We start from the raw sequence: 18,134 nt of genomic DNA, 5'->3' as shown, positions 1-18,134 counted from the left end.
AGGACAACAATGCGTGCATGTCATTTAGTCGAGATCGACACTTAAAGTTCAGCTTACAGAGTTCCCATTTAAAAATAAATTGTAGCAACGACTTCTCGTCAAAGAAGGAAGTTTTAAGCTCAGATAATACATTTAGCTACATTACTGTTAGCTATGTTCTAGTGCTGACCTATTTAAGGATGCATTTTATCATTTTAACATTGTTTTTTACTTTTCAGGTAAATTATATTTTACAGTTCAGTTTTATTCCTGTATATATATTGCGGTGGCTGAGTGGTGAAGCGCTTGGCTTCCAAACCGAATGTACTGGGTTCGAATCCTGGTGAAGACTGGGATTTTTATCTCGGGATATTTGGGCGCTTCTCAGTCCACCCAGCTCTAATGGATGACATTAGTTAGGGAAAAGTAAAGGCGGTTGCTCGTTGTGCTGGCCACATGACACCCTTGTTAACCGTAGGCCACAGAAACAGATGACCTTTACATCATCTGCCCTATAGACCGCAAAGTGTGAATAGGGAACTGTACTTTACTACTTTTACTTATTGGAAATTCTATTTTTTATAATAAGATATATCTTAATAATTACATTATTTTCTTATTAACAGTGTATAGTCTCATCCTATCAGTGTATATCGACGAATAGTTTTAGCTACAGTCATTAGTTCCAATGAATGCGTCACTAGATTATATATAGTTTTTTTCTAACTTCCAGCACAAAAAAAAGCATAATTTTAAGACTGAACTATATTTGATATATTTGATATTTTATTTTCTCATCTCTGTCAGAGAATTTTTATTTCGTTTAGAGAATGTTATCTTAGTTATAGTGACACCAGTCGGTATAGAAAGCCTCAACAGAGTCACGACCTGTAGACAGTTTAGACCAATAGCTCGTTGCTACGTCCAAAAGACCTGTGCCAGACATTCTATCCAGATCCTCTCCAGAATGGAATGAAGAAAGGCGGTCCTCGGTTCTTGTATGGTTTTTCATCGGTCCAAAAGACTAATGCATATGTGAAAGTACGAAGTTCTATACTGCCCTTAGGTTGTGACGTTGCGGATCAGTGTTCAGGCCTTCTATAATAATTGGTCTTGATTATAGCGGTTGGCGTCGAAGGTTATCGGCGTTCACTGTCTATAAAATACTACAAACTGGCAAACAGGCTTGGACAATTAAGACCACCACCTGGCCTGTTTACTGTAATAGTCATCTAATAGGAAAATTTAAGTCTAATCATCTTTCATGACATCATGGATGTTTAGTGAAGAGCTTCGTTTGTTCTTTCGTTTTACCGTTTAGATAAGGGTGATACTTAGTACAGTATGTACAGATCCAAGTAGTTCAGTGAAGCATTTTGGGAGAAGCTGTAACTCTAACAGTGAATGTATTACCCAATACTGCTCTTCTCGTCGATGCCGGTGCCGCACTGGTCAATCTTTTGACAGTCTGATAAATTTATGTTTACCAAGTAAGTACTATACTGAATATATTGCAACAGATGAGGTGCTGGAGGATTTCAAGAAATTTGTAATTTTTATTAATTTTTTTTTTCAATTTTTATCAATTCCTGTAACGAGGAAAAATGTTCCATTTTCTTTCTAATAGTTATATTTGTATTTGCTCATCTGTGAGTCTGTAAATGGTGTTTACATAGACTAATTATGTGTAAATCTGTTTATTAAAAAAATGCATTTAAACTATTTCAGCTAATAACATGAATATTACAAGTGTAAGTGGGAAACTTTTCACACCATCAAGAGATGAATATATTTTTTATAGAAATGTAAGACCAGAAATCAAATGGACCATAGTAGGTGCCAATAATTCGTATGTCGTAGTAAGGTAAGATATTAATAAATCTTGAATCCTTTTAATTCACATTATGGTCGACAGATGTCAAAACATTTTAAATACCTAAAAAGTAAGTAAAAATGTATGATTTAGTGGGAAGCGTGGTCGAAAGACTTGCCTTGGCTATGAAGGGGGCTCGAGGTTCGACACCCGACTCGGGCAGAGTTGCGTTTACTGAGCGCCTGAAGGCAGCACGGAAAAACCATCTCCTAGATACCCCCTCCCCCCCCCCCCACTGGTCCACAACTGAGATTGGACCAAAGCGCTCTGAGCATGCTATAAGCATGAAAGCAGTGCTATATACAAGCCATAATTTATTTAATTCTAAGAAGATGAGGCTCTTAGTAGAGGAAGGCAATAAATTTGACGACGAAATGTCTTGTGGGCCTACACCAAAAAAAAAAAAACTTAGATTCTTCTAATTTTCTAAATTTAAATGACTGATGCGAGTCACTTCATATTTATTAATACATAGACTAAGACAGATAGGTGTATACGACATTTAGGTAGAAGGTAGGTAGAAAGATAGATAGATAGACAGACAGACAGACAGATAGATAGATAGATAGATAGATAACGTATTTGTAACTTCACTATTTACATGTTTGTTATTTTTTTCTTATTACATCTTGCAGCTTTTTGTTTACATCCAACCTTCCATCATTGAGAGAAAAGACAAATGAAGTATGGCGATATCATGGATCTTATAGATATTTTGTAACTTTAAGAAGTGTCTACAGCAATGGTAGCTCAGAGTATTTGAACAGTGCTTACATATTCTATAGGGAAAAAAACACTTTAGCGACGCAACTCGACTCTGGACTCCAAATTCAAGTTGACACTTCATATCAAAGAAACATGTTTACATTTATAGATTACAGAGTGTACGGTAATTTTACTTTATAATTCAATATTTAAATAAGTAATTAGGCACATCAGATATACCAGTGTATAGATAATTGCGCCTTACAGCAGATGATCTACACACGGGATTTTGTTTACCAGTAGTAAGCGAAGGAATCGTAATCAACATAATGAATACAAGTCTGTAAGGAATCTTTAGTACCTATTCAATCTGGTAGACTCAGAGCGCACGAAAAATCATGAATTGTAGTACTCTTAAGGATTCGAACTCAGTAAGACACCCTCAGCCAGCGCTAGGTCGATATTAATGTATAAATAAACGCTGTTACGCGATATTTTGGCGAAGTCCATAACATAGACATAACTTAGAAACATATACTCAGTGCTTTTTGTGTGACGGTAAGCACCGGTGCGGAGTACCGACACCTTTTTCAATGTGGGGGGGAAATTATTACTTTTCTTGTATTTTAACGTTTATTATTAATTTATTAGTAGTTAAAAGTTAGGCAATTCATCACTGAGTACTGGCATCTATTTTGTTACAAAAAAGGCACAGTATTACTTCAATACAAATTCTTATGTACAAACACGACAATTAGTCTTAACATAAACAATAAAGAACAAGATTACATAGAGAGATTGTGTTATCACACAAACTCAGAGGAGGCCCCCATCGAAGTCACCAATGGACCAGGAATATTTAAACCATAGTCTTGTTTTGATCTTTTAAATCAATAACATTGCAAAAATCATTCGGCATTTTTTTTTCACATAAAAGTGAACAGGACAACACTTCGTCTTTGATAGGGCTCTTCTAACTCTTTGGAATAAGTAGAGTAGAGATCCAACGGATCACTTAAGAACAGAATGGAAACTTCCCAGACAGAGACGGTGGTACCTTTCTTCAACTTTCTTCAAATACGTTCCAATAAACAGTATTGCTAGTTAGTTCAATTTGTTGAACAAATACAGTCAGCTGATTACCTACTTTTATTGATTTTTTACTCAAATGTAAAATAAGTGTCAATTCTATTATTAAATCCCACTGTTTATGACATTTATTCAAATGTTATTGCACATTTTACAATGATATTTAATACAAATTAGAAACAGACTTAACATCATATGAACAGGTTTCTTTTGTTATACTTGAAGACTGAAATGGTATAACGTTGTGCTTTGACCTTTAAACTTAAACTACCATCTAAACGTGTTTGGGCATATATCTAGAGATTTTAATATAATTATCTTTCCCGATGTGTCTGCATTTGCCAAGATAAAATTATTTCAACTTGACCCGTAAACCCAAAATGGTTTCACCCGGTACGACCGTACCCTTCGCACCCCCCCCCCCAGTGACGCTGCTGCTCACGGATACGTACCTCTCCCCAACAATGTCGATTAATATATTGGAGTAGACGGGCTAGGACATTTTTAAAAAATCAGCCTGCACAAGTAACCGGTTTCCCATGCGAACAGCATAGTGCACTTGTCACAAGACGCTAGCAGTGTGCTGGCGCCTGCTTGAACTGGTCGTAGTCTAGGGTGATTCTGGAGGCCCGACTGTTGACGCTGGAACTTTGGTGGCTTTAGCCCTGGTCGCGATTTTTGTGTTAGTCTATATAATTAAGATATGAAACTAAACACCGGAATAGTTAGAAACTATAACTTTAAACTGTAACTTTATTTACACACAACATATAATCTTCCAAATGAAACGTTATATACAGGTACATCAACTACTAAACTAAGGTCTCTAATCGCTATCAACGTTAGATTTCACTATCAGTTTCTCATACAATATTGAGAAGACAAGCAGAAGCGGGAAATACGACCGTCCGCTCTACAAGACCCACGCCAACTAACTATCCCTTTTTCAGAGCAAAAAGAAACCCTCCCACGTGGACTACACCGCAACACAGTGGTTACGTCCCCTTGCATCATCAGTGACGCATAACCTCAGTGGTTACGTCTACATGCATCATCGGTATCTGACCAGTGATGACATAGGCCGCGCCAACTGCCCCTTTCCTCAGATTTCCCAGATCACCCCGCCCTCGTTGTAGCCTAGGTACTCTGGTCCCGTGACAACAAAATAAACATTAAAGCACAAAACAAATACTTATTTCCCCTTCAAATAATAAAACAAATCTAATTAAAATATATTAAAACATAATTAATGACATTAGATCTAGAATATAAATAACAGTAAACAAACTTAAAACTTTCCACAATAACTAAGGCCATGGTAGAAGACTGCGGTTGTTCTGCTACACACACACACAAACGGTTGTGGGCTCACAGCGGTTTGTGACAGCACTATTACCCACTAGTAGGCCTACTAATTTTGATCATAATCGCTCTATCTTATCTTATCTTATATAATACAGACGTTACTTCAAAAAAAGAAGATGATTACGTCCTACGCGTCATGCAACTACTTCATAGGTCTAGACTATAGCTCTAGAATCTAGAATATATCTAGAATCTAGAGCTAGACTAGATCTAGATTTCTAGACTAGTTCTAGACCTGGAATCTAGACTAGATATAGACTTAGAATCTAGACTATTTCTAGACCTATAATCTAAACTAGCTCTATACCTAGAATCTAGACCAGGTCATCCGCCACAATCTGTCTGAGTATGAGTGCATGGATGTGTCTGGAGCGGGTGCATCATGAAGCGGGTCTTTCCAAATTAAATCCAAAGTCTAAGACGGAGAAATTACGATGCGCAAGTTTAAAAAAAAAATAATTGTTGGTTCCAGAGAGCGAAAGAGAGAGAGAGAAGAAAAGAGGAATCGAGCCGTGAAATTTAGTTTTAATAGATGCACTCATTAATGTGCTAATAAAAAGTATGTTAGTGTGTGTTCCGGCCATATTAAACAATATAAAGCCTGGGAAAAATCAACGGGCGTAGCCTGTGTGTACTGCTATTTGAGATATAAATCTATATATGTGTGTGTATCTTTGTGTGAAATAACATAGAGATGCTAAGCCCATGGGCACAATGAATGGGCAGTGAATGGGCAATGCTTGAATGTTACCATCTTACTCTATTGGTATTTTATAACAGAAAAAGATTCCAAAATAACTGAGACATATGGCTCAATAGCAAGTCCTGGTTACCCCAAGAGCTATCCTGCTTCGTCAATATTTACATGGACAATCTCCGGAAAGTCAATCTCTTTCATGTAAGTATCATGACTTCTAAGACATTAGTTATAATGTAACGTAATCCTAAAGGACTTCGTACGGTAAAGATTTTCAACGCAAATTTTTTAAGTGAACCTAGCATTTTAACAGGCATTAGACTTTGGAATTAGGCTGCAGTTGTATGTATGTGTGCATTGTCTCTGATTTTGGCAGAAATTTTGAATTCTCAATAATGACAGAAGGAACTAATACTAATTGTATTAAGTTAGTTCTAAAGGCTGTGTAGAAATTGCAAGCAGTGGATAACAAAGATTTCTTTCATATAATAAATTGTAAAATAACTTGTTCTCTTTTGCCAGCTTAAAAAATTGCCCTAAAAATGTTTAAATTTTTAAAAGAAAACAACGTCCAGCGAGGTTATAAACAAATATTTTAAAACTGACTTCCCCCTTGCCTCCAATTCAATCTGAAGCTCTCGCTAAAATACAGTATGAACCAGTCTATTATTGAGGCGCTACATTATCTGTAGATTAAGAGTTATTGAGATCATTTCAAAGCAATTCTTAGGCTCCATTTGCCACATTGCTACAGTATCCAATATTGTTGTTTAGTCAAGTTCAGGAACCACATGAGTTGATATTTTATGCTATTTGCATCAATAATAAATGGAGATTTACTAAAGGGATTCCAGAACATGGTTGCTCAAAGTTGTTATTACTGTTGTTTGTTTTATATGTTTCGGATGTTCCTTCAGAGTTGAAGATAATTACTTCCTAGTCCAAACCTCCCGCAGGACGACGGGGGATGGGAGCGGGCAGAGTTTGAACCCGGGACCATCGATGAATCTGAACGACAGTCCAGCGTGCAAACCGCACGACCAGGCAGCCATCTGAAAGCAGTTACGGTTTCAAGCGCTTCATTGCCAATAAAATGTTTCCAATTGGCATGTGTCTCAAAAAGCCTCTAAAAACCAGTACTACTCCCAGCCTTCAAGAGTGGCTCAGATATTGGGTCCAGCATAACTGTTATTATTAGCAGGAGAAAGGGCGAAGGCGAATAACTGGCTCCTAAACCAGAAAACTTTCGGCAAGGAGGGGCTCAATAGCCGAGGCTGGCTATATATCAGGAAAAGACCAATTCTGAATCCAATCTCCATGTGGCTGTAACCAAACATGAGAAACGTTTAAGGAGTCAACAGGGAGGAAAATTTTGAATCTGGTAACATTTAGGCCAGAGGTTCTCAAACGTTTTCGACTCGGGGACCCACAGACCCCTAAGTGAAAAAAAGACATAAATTCATAGTGTATTGTTACGATCTTCTCTACCAGGCCTTCTGTAAACACTGCCCAAGAACACAACACATCTAAAACATCAACTTGACAACAAGAGCCTCAAGTAACAAGGTGGCGGTTTATTTACAATTACATCAATAACAGCCAATAAACACAATTGGCTACACTACAGGACTGCCTAACTAATCACTACAATTCTCTCTTGCTCGTACAATAACATTTTCGAGGACTCACAAGGTACCACAGTCCTTAAGCCTTGATGTTCTGAAATCAACTGTCCTTTCTAACACACCGTCTCTCGTCTGTAAAGGATTTTTTTGTTCACATGACCATAACATTGGTCATATTGCGTGCATTAGCAGTAATGTCCCTTGTTCAACAGCCCTTGACCTGTGTGATTGGCCTGAATCGTGTGTGTCTGTAGGCAGCACACACATTAACCCTTTCAGTCCGCCACTAGGGTTATAACAATATAGTGCAAAGGTTACAAATGAAAAACAGATGCTGTGATCGCGTCTATTGATATAACTTTTATTTAGAATAAAATGAAAAAATGTATGAGTTGGATGAGGTGGATGAGATTTTATAAGTGTATTCAAGTCCATCACAATGTTTGTAAGTAGCGACCTCTAATCCCCTCGAGTTAAATTTCTATTTCGTTTCTTTTATTTGTAATGAGGTTCAGTACAGTAATGAATTCACATTGTACCAATTATAAAGACGCGAAAGCAGTCATCAAATTTTGTACCCATAATGCTGGATAAAAAATTTAAATCAGTTTTTGAAACCAGAAATTTTGGTATCCTTTTTCAGACATTGGTTTAAGGTTCTCGTTTAAGAATATTTCAATAAGCTGCTCCTGTATTGGTATGAATAAATTATTATTATTTTTAATTATTTTTTTTGCGGAATACCTATTAATGTCTCACATGTATAGTTCGTCCATCGTGGTTCGATGATAACCACTTTTCAGTCACCTAGGAGCTGAGCGCCTTACGCTGGGGTTTTGTGCCTCCTTGAGCATCTGGTGAGACCTATGTGAGCCCGGAATGTTCGGCTGCACACTGGGCAGGTTATTCCAGCTGGAGCTAGTGTCATTGGCCTTCCTTTTTTTTCTCTGACACTTTTCTTCTGCCAGCGCTGTTCTCTTGTCCTCTGCAATTTGTGCGCAAGTTTTCACAGCGCGACGCCATGATGCTCTGTCATGTGCTTCTGTCTCCCAGGTGGCTGGGTCAATGCTGAAGGCTTTCAGAGAAGCTTTGAGGGTGTCCCTGAAGCGTTTTTATTGTCTACCTTGTGAGCGCTGTCTTTCCCTTAATTGGCCATACTGGGGTCGTTTAGGGATGCGGGAGTCTTCCATTGTGCAAATGTGACCTGCCATCGCAGCTGGGACTGCATCAGGATGGTCTCACAGAACATAGATTAAGAACATAGATTAAGAACAAAGATTTGGTAGATAGATTGAGAACGTAGATTAAAAACAAAGATTAAAAACATAAATTAAAAACACTTAAATTAAGAACACATAGATTAATAGTACATAGATTGAGAACGCATAGATTAATAGTACTTAGATTGAGAACACATAGATCAAAAGTAAATAGATTGAGAACACATAGATTAATAGTACATAGATTGAGAACGCATAGATTAATAGCACATAGATTGAGAACACATAGATTTAAAGTACATAGATTAAGAACACATAGATTAATAGTACATAGATTGAGAACACATAGATTAATAGTACATAGATTGAGAACACATAGATTAATGGTACATAAATTGAGAACACATAGATTAATAGTACATAGATTGAGAACACATAGAGTAATAGTACATGAATTGAGAACGCATAGATTAATAGTACATAGATTGAGAACACATAGATTAATAGTACATGAATTGAGAACGCATATTGAGACTCACGTTTACATCACTGTTGTCAAAAGATTTCCGTTACAGCTATAATCTTTTCAAATATCAAAAGTTATTTAAATATTTACATTATTATTACCCACCATAGACTGACCGACCTGAAATTAGATGGTTGCTGTGATTCGCTTACTATATACAACGGCACTTCCAACAGTTCAGCTCCGCTAGTCAGACTCTACAATAAAACAACGCAAAACACTTTCACGACAAGTGGTGCTATGTACATTGTTTTTGAAACCAACAGCGCCAACCAAAGTAATGGCTTTAGTGCAGTCTTTTATAGACAAGGTAAATATTGACTTCGGAAATCAAGTCAAGTTTCTTTACGTTTTTGTTAACCCTTAAAATGCGTGTGGTAGATTAGCCTCTAAACATCAGAATTGTAATTCCATTCTGTATGCACTCATTGTAAGACAGCTCAGCACTTTAAGGGTTAAAAACTATGCTTTCTAATGGCCTTATAAACTCAGTCTGGAATATTATATATAAAAGATTCGTGCGACAAAAAACGAATACCGCTATTAACTGATTTACTTCATTTTAACAATGTCTTAAGGTTTTATTTATCGAACTTAACTATACAAATGTCTATAAAGCCATGAATTTCTCGAATTCTTTTGGACTTTTATAACACAAGTGATTTTACTTTAGCTGCATCATTTTCACAGCCATTCTTTGACACTTATACTGTGTAAGGCTTGTCTATCTCATGGTACTGTCTCCCCCATTCTTAGCCTGTCACTTTTTCAGCGACTATTAAATATTTTTTAAAATGACCTCCATGACTTCCGAACCGATGGTTCGAATCCTTGTGAAAACAGAATTTGTAATTTCGGAATCTTTGGGGTGCTGAAGAGGCGCGTGGCTGAATGGTAAAGCGCTTGGTTTCCAAACTGTGGGTTCCGGATTCGAATCCTTGTGAAGACTGGGATTTTGAATTTTTGGGATTTTTGGGCGCATGGTCTTAGTAATTGTGCGTGTTATAACAAGAATGCTCAATTCACACCTAGATCTAGACTACGAAGAGAAGTGTGACGCAAACTTCGATGGTATGTGTAAACCTGGCCTGGTCTGCAGGTGTGATAAGTACACTGAAGCAAGGTGTCTTTGTCCTGATGGTCACTACTTTTTTGAAGAAAATTGCACAAATGGTAAGAGCCATTTTTATAATGTTCTACCTTCTATACTAATCAAAACGAGTACCGTAGTTAAACAAGATCATTCATTTTAATAACCTAAATATTGATCCTATATGTTAGCTTTGGTTTTCGTAAGGTATGTTTAAAGGTGTATTGTTAGTGGTTAGTCTAACAACATACATTTATATTTATATCCTGGTAGTAAAAACATACTAATTCCCAACTTAAAAAGCAAAGGGCCTGTGGGGGGAGGGGGGAGCGCTGCATGTATATTCCAGCAGTAATTCTCCTGGTGTTTACTGAGCAGTAAGAAGTAACAGGTCAAATGAACTTAAATTAAGAAGAAATGGTTAGAACCATGAACTGCAAAACACAGGCATTTTGTCTTCTATCTTATCTTATGTAATACAGACGTTACTTCAAAAAAAAAGAAGATGATTACGTCCTACGCGTCATGCATTCAGTCATGCATATTAACCAATGACTTAAATTCTGACAAGTCACTGGTTTTCCTGGCTAGCTCAGGCAACCCATTCCATGCTCTAATAGCGCTAGGGAGCATGGTGAAGCAGCAGATCGTGTACGCTTGTACAAGATTGTGGTCAGAACATTCTGACGTGACAGAAACAGCTCGCACACACTTACTTTCTTTCCAGTCTACACATTTGTAACCACACATTACTGTTGATGTTTTCTAGAACTGGTTCGTGTAAAAATACAACTACAATAATATGTACGATAGAAACGATTTTGTACTCCGGAGATAGGTGAGCTCTCTATGTGTCTGCCCAACACAGAATACAAACATCTGTATAATTTATTTAAAGAGTGCAAATTAATGAATGTCACATGACGCAATGGGATGGTTCTATTTAATTATTTTACACATTATATATATATAGACTAAGACTAAGACTGCTTAATTCATTCTTATGGAAATTTGTTGTGATTGTGAGATATATATATATATATATATATATATATATATATATATATATCTTTTTTAGAAAAATAATAGGTGCAGGATTGCCTAACTTTTAACTACTTATAAATTAATAATAAACATTAAAATTAAAGAAAAGTAATCATTTTTTCCCCATATTGAAAAAGGTACCGGTACCACGTACCGGTGCGTACAGTCACAAAAAAAGCACTCTCCCTCTCTCTCTCCCTCTCTCTCTCCCTCTCTCTCTCTCCCTCTCTCTCTTTCTCCCTCTCTCTCTTTCTCTCTCTCTCTTTCTCTCTCTCTCTCCCTCTCTCTCTCTCTCTCTATATATATATATATATATATATATATATATATGGGATAGCAGGTAGGCAGGTAAATAAATTGGATGGATGGATGGATAGACAGAATCATAGAAAATAGAGTGAAAGAGAGATTTATAGATAAATTCATTGACTTATTCATTTATAAATTAATTGATTTGTTGATTGTTTCATTTATTGATTCACTCATCGATTCATTTATTCATTGTTCATATAGAATCCTGTTTATTAAAAAATACATAGTTGTTTCTTCTTTTTTTCTACTCTAGCTCTTCAGTTCAAGTCTATGGTCAAGGAAACGACTACTACTCTTACGATGGACGATTATTACGTGAGCTTTGTGTCTCATTACATTATCTGGTCATCATGTGGTAGACTTGGAGAAAACTCTACGAAATATTTTTACCACATCTTGGTATCTGATTTAACTCCTGGACAAGAATACGCTTTCAAAATCACCTCAACAATGGCTGCAGGCACCTACACTGATCAAATTGTATTGACGTCTTATTTAACAGCAGTTACGTGTAAGTTTGTGTTTGATCTCGTTTGAGACTCACTGATTGAAAGGGTGCAAAAAAATTTAATGATCGGACGACAATGTATTTTTCACGTTCACTTTACACTAGCGAATAATCAATCATAAACAGACTAGATGGGATCATTACTATCAGAAGCTTTGAGTGACAACATAATCTTCTTTGACTTTTAACTGCAAAGTTCTATACGGGAAAAAAAGCCACTAACAAGTTGTAATTAATTTTATGTGTTCAGTTTATATTCTTGTATGCGCAACGCACTATAAGTAGATGAAGCATTATTGTTTGCTTTATAGTATCCGCTACGAGTAGTAGTATGATGGAACATATATTTTATATTTTACAGTACCCGCCAGGCCTGGAGGCATTATAGCAGAAGAAAGTAACTTAGATAGCCCTCCATATGTTCTAAAGTTTAACTCTTCACAAGGGCTCGTGCATCATTACAATGTGACGCTGGTATCAGACACTCAAGTGTTGACTTATCAAGTAAATACAACAGAACTCGTGACGTCAGACCTGACATCTGATACTCTCTATAACTATACGATTACTGCCTTCAATAAACTTGGGAATGAGAGTACGACTTTTAGAGGCAATGTCACAACTGGTCCAGGTATACAGTTTTTGGCGCATTGTATATTTTCAGTGTATGATAATAATAGTTTTACAAATATTATATCAACTCTGTCTGTCTGTCTGTCTGTCTTACAAAACGTTTGTACACGTTCTTTCTGTCACACCCAATCTCTGATCAACCAGAAATTTTGCACAATTTCTTTTACCTGACAAAACAAAAATAATCAATAAAAATAATTAACCAAATAGTTAATTAAATATTGATTTTAAATTTATTTGTTTTGTATCTCAAACAAAGGAAACAAATGGTACTTGACTGATAAATTGTTATAAGTTAAATTAGCCCCCTTCGTACCTTATGGGTCGTCACATTAAAAATTGATACTAACAACAGATAGAAAACCTTTCTATTTTCATAAGCTCTTTGCTGGCATAGCGGTTAGTGTATTCTCTTGAAAAGGCTGAGGGGGCTTGAGCACGAGTTTGAATACAGGTGGTGTTCACCTTTTTTCTATCAATGCAAGTTTCATTAGGTTTTTTTTTTCCTGACCTCTTTCTCTAATTAACAAGTGTTTGTTCAGCTACTTCTTTGATCTTGACCCCGGTTTCTAGAAAAAGGAAGAATGAGGTCAAAATAGTAAATCGTGAGACAAATTACTATTTATGTAGGGATATATAAGTATACTTTGTGTTAACAATTTCTTGATAAAAAACTAAAATGCTTATCTACACCTCAGATAAATCTTTGCCTGTTGGTGTAATAGTGGGTGCAACACTTGGTGCCATTGTCATACCATGTTGTGTTGCTGTTGCTATTCTGGTGCTAATACGTAGACGAAGAACTGAAACAACTCAGTAAGTACTCTTGGACAAGAACATAACCAATAAATCTTCAAGACTTAATGTTGAGGTACTAACTTGAGAGCCATTATGTCAAACTCTAAAGTTTGTAGCACAGAGTTACCCAGTTGACATTATTGATGATATAGTTAATAAATATAAAAAATGTGTGTTTCATTTTGGGTCTAATAGAATTCTAATAGAACTCAAATAGAACTCTAATAGAACTCACCAATTATCCCAAAAGCCCTTCCCTTAGGATGCATGCCTCTTCAAAGAACATACAATCCACAATTCGCTTGCAGTCTAAATGAAATGAGAATTCATTGAGGTAATTAACTGAAATCGTTTGTTTTGTTTTTTGGCCTCGTTCAGTCGTAGAACACATTTTCATTTGATTGTAGAGCCCTATTCTCCAAAGACATTCTCCTACAAATATAGCGCCGGTTTGGGTAGCAGTTGTTTTGGTAGAAGAGCGAGCCATTGTTCGTTCCAGAACTAAGGTCAATGCTTTTGGCTGTCCATAACTTTCTTTGTCACCAACACTCTCTACATAGAGCAGTCTACGGCTATGTCTCCCTTGAAGTCAACATCAATGTCCACTGTTTTCAGATCCCATTTGATTACATCCACGTATCGGAATTGGGGACCACCAGTGATTCTTGAGCACGTCTTAATGTCATGTGATTCTCTACGTATGTAGCGCAAGTTAAAAAAATTAATGATAACAATTATCCACAGAATTCACTTAAGAAAATCCAATTGATGATAAATAAACCCTTCTTTTCTTTTATAAAAATCTCAATAACAAAATTTAACTATTCAGTTCAATTTTTTTTTTGTCTCAATTTCAACACATTTTACGTGACCATCTCAGCACAAGTATTGTCAAACAAATACAATAAATAATTGCTTAATTTTCTGACCAATTAGACCAATACGAAAAAAAATGTATTATTCATCATATGATTTTAAGTGGGGGAGATAACAGGTTTAAGGGGTGGGTCTTATGACCCTTTTTTTGCATTTATCGTTATTTAAGGTCGGGATGAACTTTTCCCCACTTCCCTCCCCTTATATTGCGGAAGTCAATTATCATTCTCAAAATCTTTAATACATCCACAGTTTTAATAGTTTTAAAAAAGCTTTACAAGTCATTGAATTTAATAAATATTTTCTTTTTACAAAGTTTCTGACTTTATTTTTCAGAAATGTCAATATGCAAGAGTTGAAGACAAATGAAGTCTCATCGAAAAGCAAAAGCAAGAAAAAGTCATCTGGTGACGGACACCTTAAAGGTAAGGTCGAAGGTTAAATGGCATACAGAATAAGGAAATCTTGACCTTATGTCTCTACTTGAAATATACTTGGTCAACTGTTTGAATATGTTTGTGTAGAAGCTTGAGTCTTAGGTTTATTACAGCAATAGTGTCATTGGAGGGGGACTTCTGGGAAAGCTTCCCCGGACGGTGCCCGGACCCCATTTATACTTAATGCCGCTTCTGCGTGGGAGTAGGGGCGTGTCACGCTTGACTGCACATTACGTCCAGTTAACTTTTTTTAAAAAGTTTCCCTTTCAGACCTTGTGGTCTAAAGGGCAGATGATGTAAAGGTTATCTGTTTCTGTGGCCTATAGTTACCAGGCCAGCACAAAAACCAACCGCCTTTACTTTTCCCTAACTAATGTCGGGTACCCATTAGAGCTGGGAAGATCCCGAAATTAAAAATCCCAGTCTTCACCAGGATTCGAACCCCGTCCCCGGTTCGGAAGCCAAGCGCTTTACCTCTCAGCCACCGAAATGAGTCCCGGCACGCTACCCTGCCTCGACGTGGTACTTGGGTTTAAACAATCGCTAGAGGAAGTGATTTGGTGAAATGAGAAGCAACACAAGACAGCTATGGAAGTGTCTCTAAGAAGTCTAAAGGAATGCGAGAGGTTTCCCATTGCACAGTGCGGAGTTTTTCAAGAGCTTCCACGACCTTGTCGATAATCCAACGACTTAGCAGAAGTTATTGATTAACATGCATGACTAGCCTGACACGTGAAATGCGTAGGACTTAATTATCTTATTTTTTGAAGTAACGTCTGTAATATATATACATAAGATAATACAGGCGCTGTTCCTCGAGGCACTGTTACACTAATGGCGAGTCCTGTACGGTTAGCTTGGTAAAACATTGGAAAATGGCGTCTGTTCCTGGTGTGCTCGGCCTTCGGCCATGTATTCTAATCCATGTGTCCGACACATTGGAAATAGCATTGTTTTATATAGACGTTGACTTGGACCTGTTCCAGACAGAGCGGTTTGTTCAATCAAGCTAGCAAGCTTAAAGTTCAAAGAGACATCTTATTCATATCCAAGGCCGGCCACTGCTACCCAAGAATTGAAACCGAGAACTGTATTTACCACCCTGAACCTCCAAATGTGTGCATGAAATAAAGGATAGTACAAACTTTAATAATAACGTATTTTATAAACTAGCATTACACACCGGCTAAGCCCGTCTTTTTTTTCCCCGGACTATATATTTAAATTAAAACATTACCTATATACTTAAAAGTTAATCATCAATCTCCAGACAAGAATACAACGCAAAATATTTTTTTTTTATTATTTGTATACTTTTTTTCTCTCTAGATAAAAATCATGGGTATGATGTTATGAAAGTTCCAACATCTCCAGATAACACAGCTCTGTACGGAAATCTCAACCAGTCAACATCAGCTGAAGACTGCTACGCAAACTCGTCCGCTGTCCAACACTATCTGGACAGCTCTGTCTATGAAGATTTCTGATAGAGTCTCTGCGATATTATCTTTAGCCAAGATGACCTTTAAAATTGTTATATTTTATTATTTCTATTATTTAAAAAAAAATGTCTGTCAAATTTAACAGATTTAACCAAAAAAAATGGTTACTTTGTAATATTTTCGGGGTCACTGCAAATAGTTCACAGACCATTGGCTTAATGGACAATTGCTTCACCTGACAACGTTTTCACTTGACCAATTGTTTCCCCGACATGTGATTGACCACAGGTAGCTCACAGATAACTAGTTCACACGAAAAATGACTCAGTCGTCTGATAACCACTTGTGGAACCATCATCATCAACATCATCATCATCATCACTTTTGATCATCATCATCATAACCATCATCATCATTATCATCATCATAATCCTAATCATTCCCATCATAACCAATATCATCATCATCACCTTCATCATCATTATCATCATAACCATCATCATCATCAACATCATCATCATCATCACCTTCATCATCATTATCATCATAACCATCATCATCATCACCTTCACCATCATCATCACCATCATAACCATCATCATCATCACCTTCACCATCATCATCATCATCATAACCATCATCGTCATCATTATCATCATCGAAATCCCCACCATTACCATCATCATCATCATCATTAGCATCAATATCAATATCATCATTTTCATCCTCATCATCATCAAAACCATCATCATCATCATCATCAATATCATCATCATGATAACCATCAGAACCATCATCATCATCATCACTATCATAATCCCCATCATCATCATGATCATTACCATCATCATCAACATTAGCATCAACTCTAAGCACTCTCATGCTCACTAGGCATCAAATAGTGAGAAACATTTCGTTCAGCCCAGCTCTTCCACTCGGGATTTGGGAGAAGCAAACAGTCCGTGACCCCAACAGAAGGATGGCCTTTCCACTCTTTTTTTATATGCCCCTGCGATCATCTTAAATACATCTTTGAAAGTTTTTGAGATGTGGGAGGAAGGTAGAGGTATACACACTTACTAAGTTGCCTGGGGCCCAAATAGTTGTGGCAACGGGCCTGTTCTGCACCGTGCTGTAACCTCTCCATCTTGGGATGTCGTGCCGCCCTTTTATCTCTGTTTCATTCAGACTCCATCCAATACAAAACAGTATTAGTCAATGCGACAATCATCACTCTGGGCTCATGTCCCAGCCATCCCCACTACCAAAATTTGGCAGAAGTTCTTCATTTAAACTCTTCCTTTGAGATTAATTTCTTTGACCTGAAGATTTTCAGTTATGGTCGCAGGCTGATGTCTTAAAAATAATTAGTTTCATTGTTGATTGTCGAGATGTGAGCTCACTAGGCGAGGAAGGCGCATTAATTTCTTAATGAAATAAAGTTGAAATAAATTCTTTTCAAACAAAATTATTATGATTTTTATTTATAAATATGCACAGCATCAACTTGAAAGTAGATATGTGTAAAAACACAAATGAAATGACAATTTAAACAAGATATAACTCATATCAAATACAGGTATTTTCTGCTTATATTATCTTATATAATACAGACGTTACTTCAAAAAAAGAAGATAATTACGTTTTACGCGTCATGCATTCAGTCATGCATATTAACCAATGACTTAAATGCTACCTAGTCACTGGTTTTCCTGGCTAGCTCAGGCAACCCATTCCATGCTCTAATAGCGCTAGGGAAGAAGGAGTATTTGTACAAATTTGTCCTAGCTTATGGAATGTATGGTGCTATCATTTCTTTGTGTCTTTCAGAGTATTTTATTAAATTTTGTTTTTGTATTTGAAGATTATGGTTCAGAGTTGTGTGTATATTTGCTGCTTTAATTGGAAGTCTTCT

General features: G+C 36.7%; 1 protein-coding gene across 1 annotated transcript; it reads left to right on the top strand.

Moving 5' to 3' along the window:
* Positions 1-105: 105 nt before the first annotated feature.
* Positions 106-16,264, top strand: LOC106078244 (uncharacterized). The gene is made up of 12 exons (XM_056032131.1): positions 106-218; positions 1,301-1,469; positions 1,708-1,843; positions 2,488-2,741; positions 5,792-5,909; positions 9,190-9,389; positions 10,112-10,252; positions 11,779-12,036; positions 12,395-12,664; positions 13,365-13,482; positions 14,677-14,765; positions 16,107-16,264. The coding sequence occupies exons 1-12, from the start codon at positions 180-182 to the stop codon at positions 16,262-16,264; spliced, it is 1,950 nt and encodes a 649-aa protein (XP_055888106.1). The 5' UTR covers positions 106-179.
* The last annotated feature ends 1,870 nt before the right edge of the window (positions 16,265-18,134 follow it).

Source organism: Biomphalaria glabrata, chromosome 6 (genome assembly GCF_947242115.1).
Source record: "Biomphalaria glabrata chromosome 6, xgBioGlab47.1, whole genome shotgun sequence".
Taxonomy (NCBI): Eukaryota; Metazoa; Mollusca; class Gastropoda; family Planorbidae; genus Biomphalaria; species Biomphalaria glabrata.
Note: the sequence above shows the minus strand (reverse complement) of the source record. Positions and strands in the feature narration are given on the sequence as shown.

Bases quoted from the DNA above. Each gene is read 5' to 3' on its own strand.
- LOC106078244 (XM_056032131.1), top strand. From the start codon at position 180: ATGCATTTTATCATTTTAACATTGTTTTTTACTTTTCAG. The intron at 9,390-10,111 runs GTAAATATTGAC...ATTCACACCTAG, and splicing joins TGCAGTCTTTTATAGACAAG to ATCTAGACTACGAAGAGAAG. The intron at 12,665-13,364 runs GTATACAGTTTT...TCTACACCTCAG, and splicing joins CAATGTCACAACTGGTCCAG to ATAAATCTTTGCCTGTTGGT.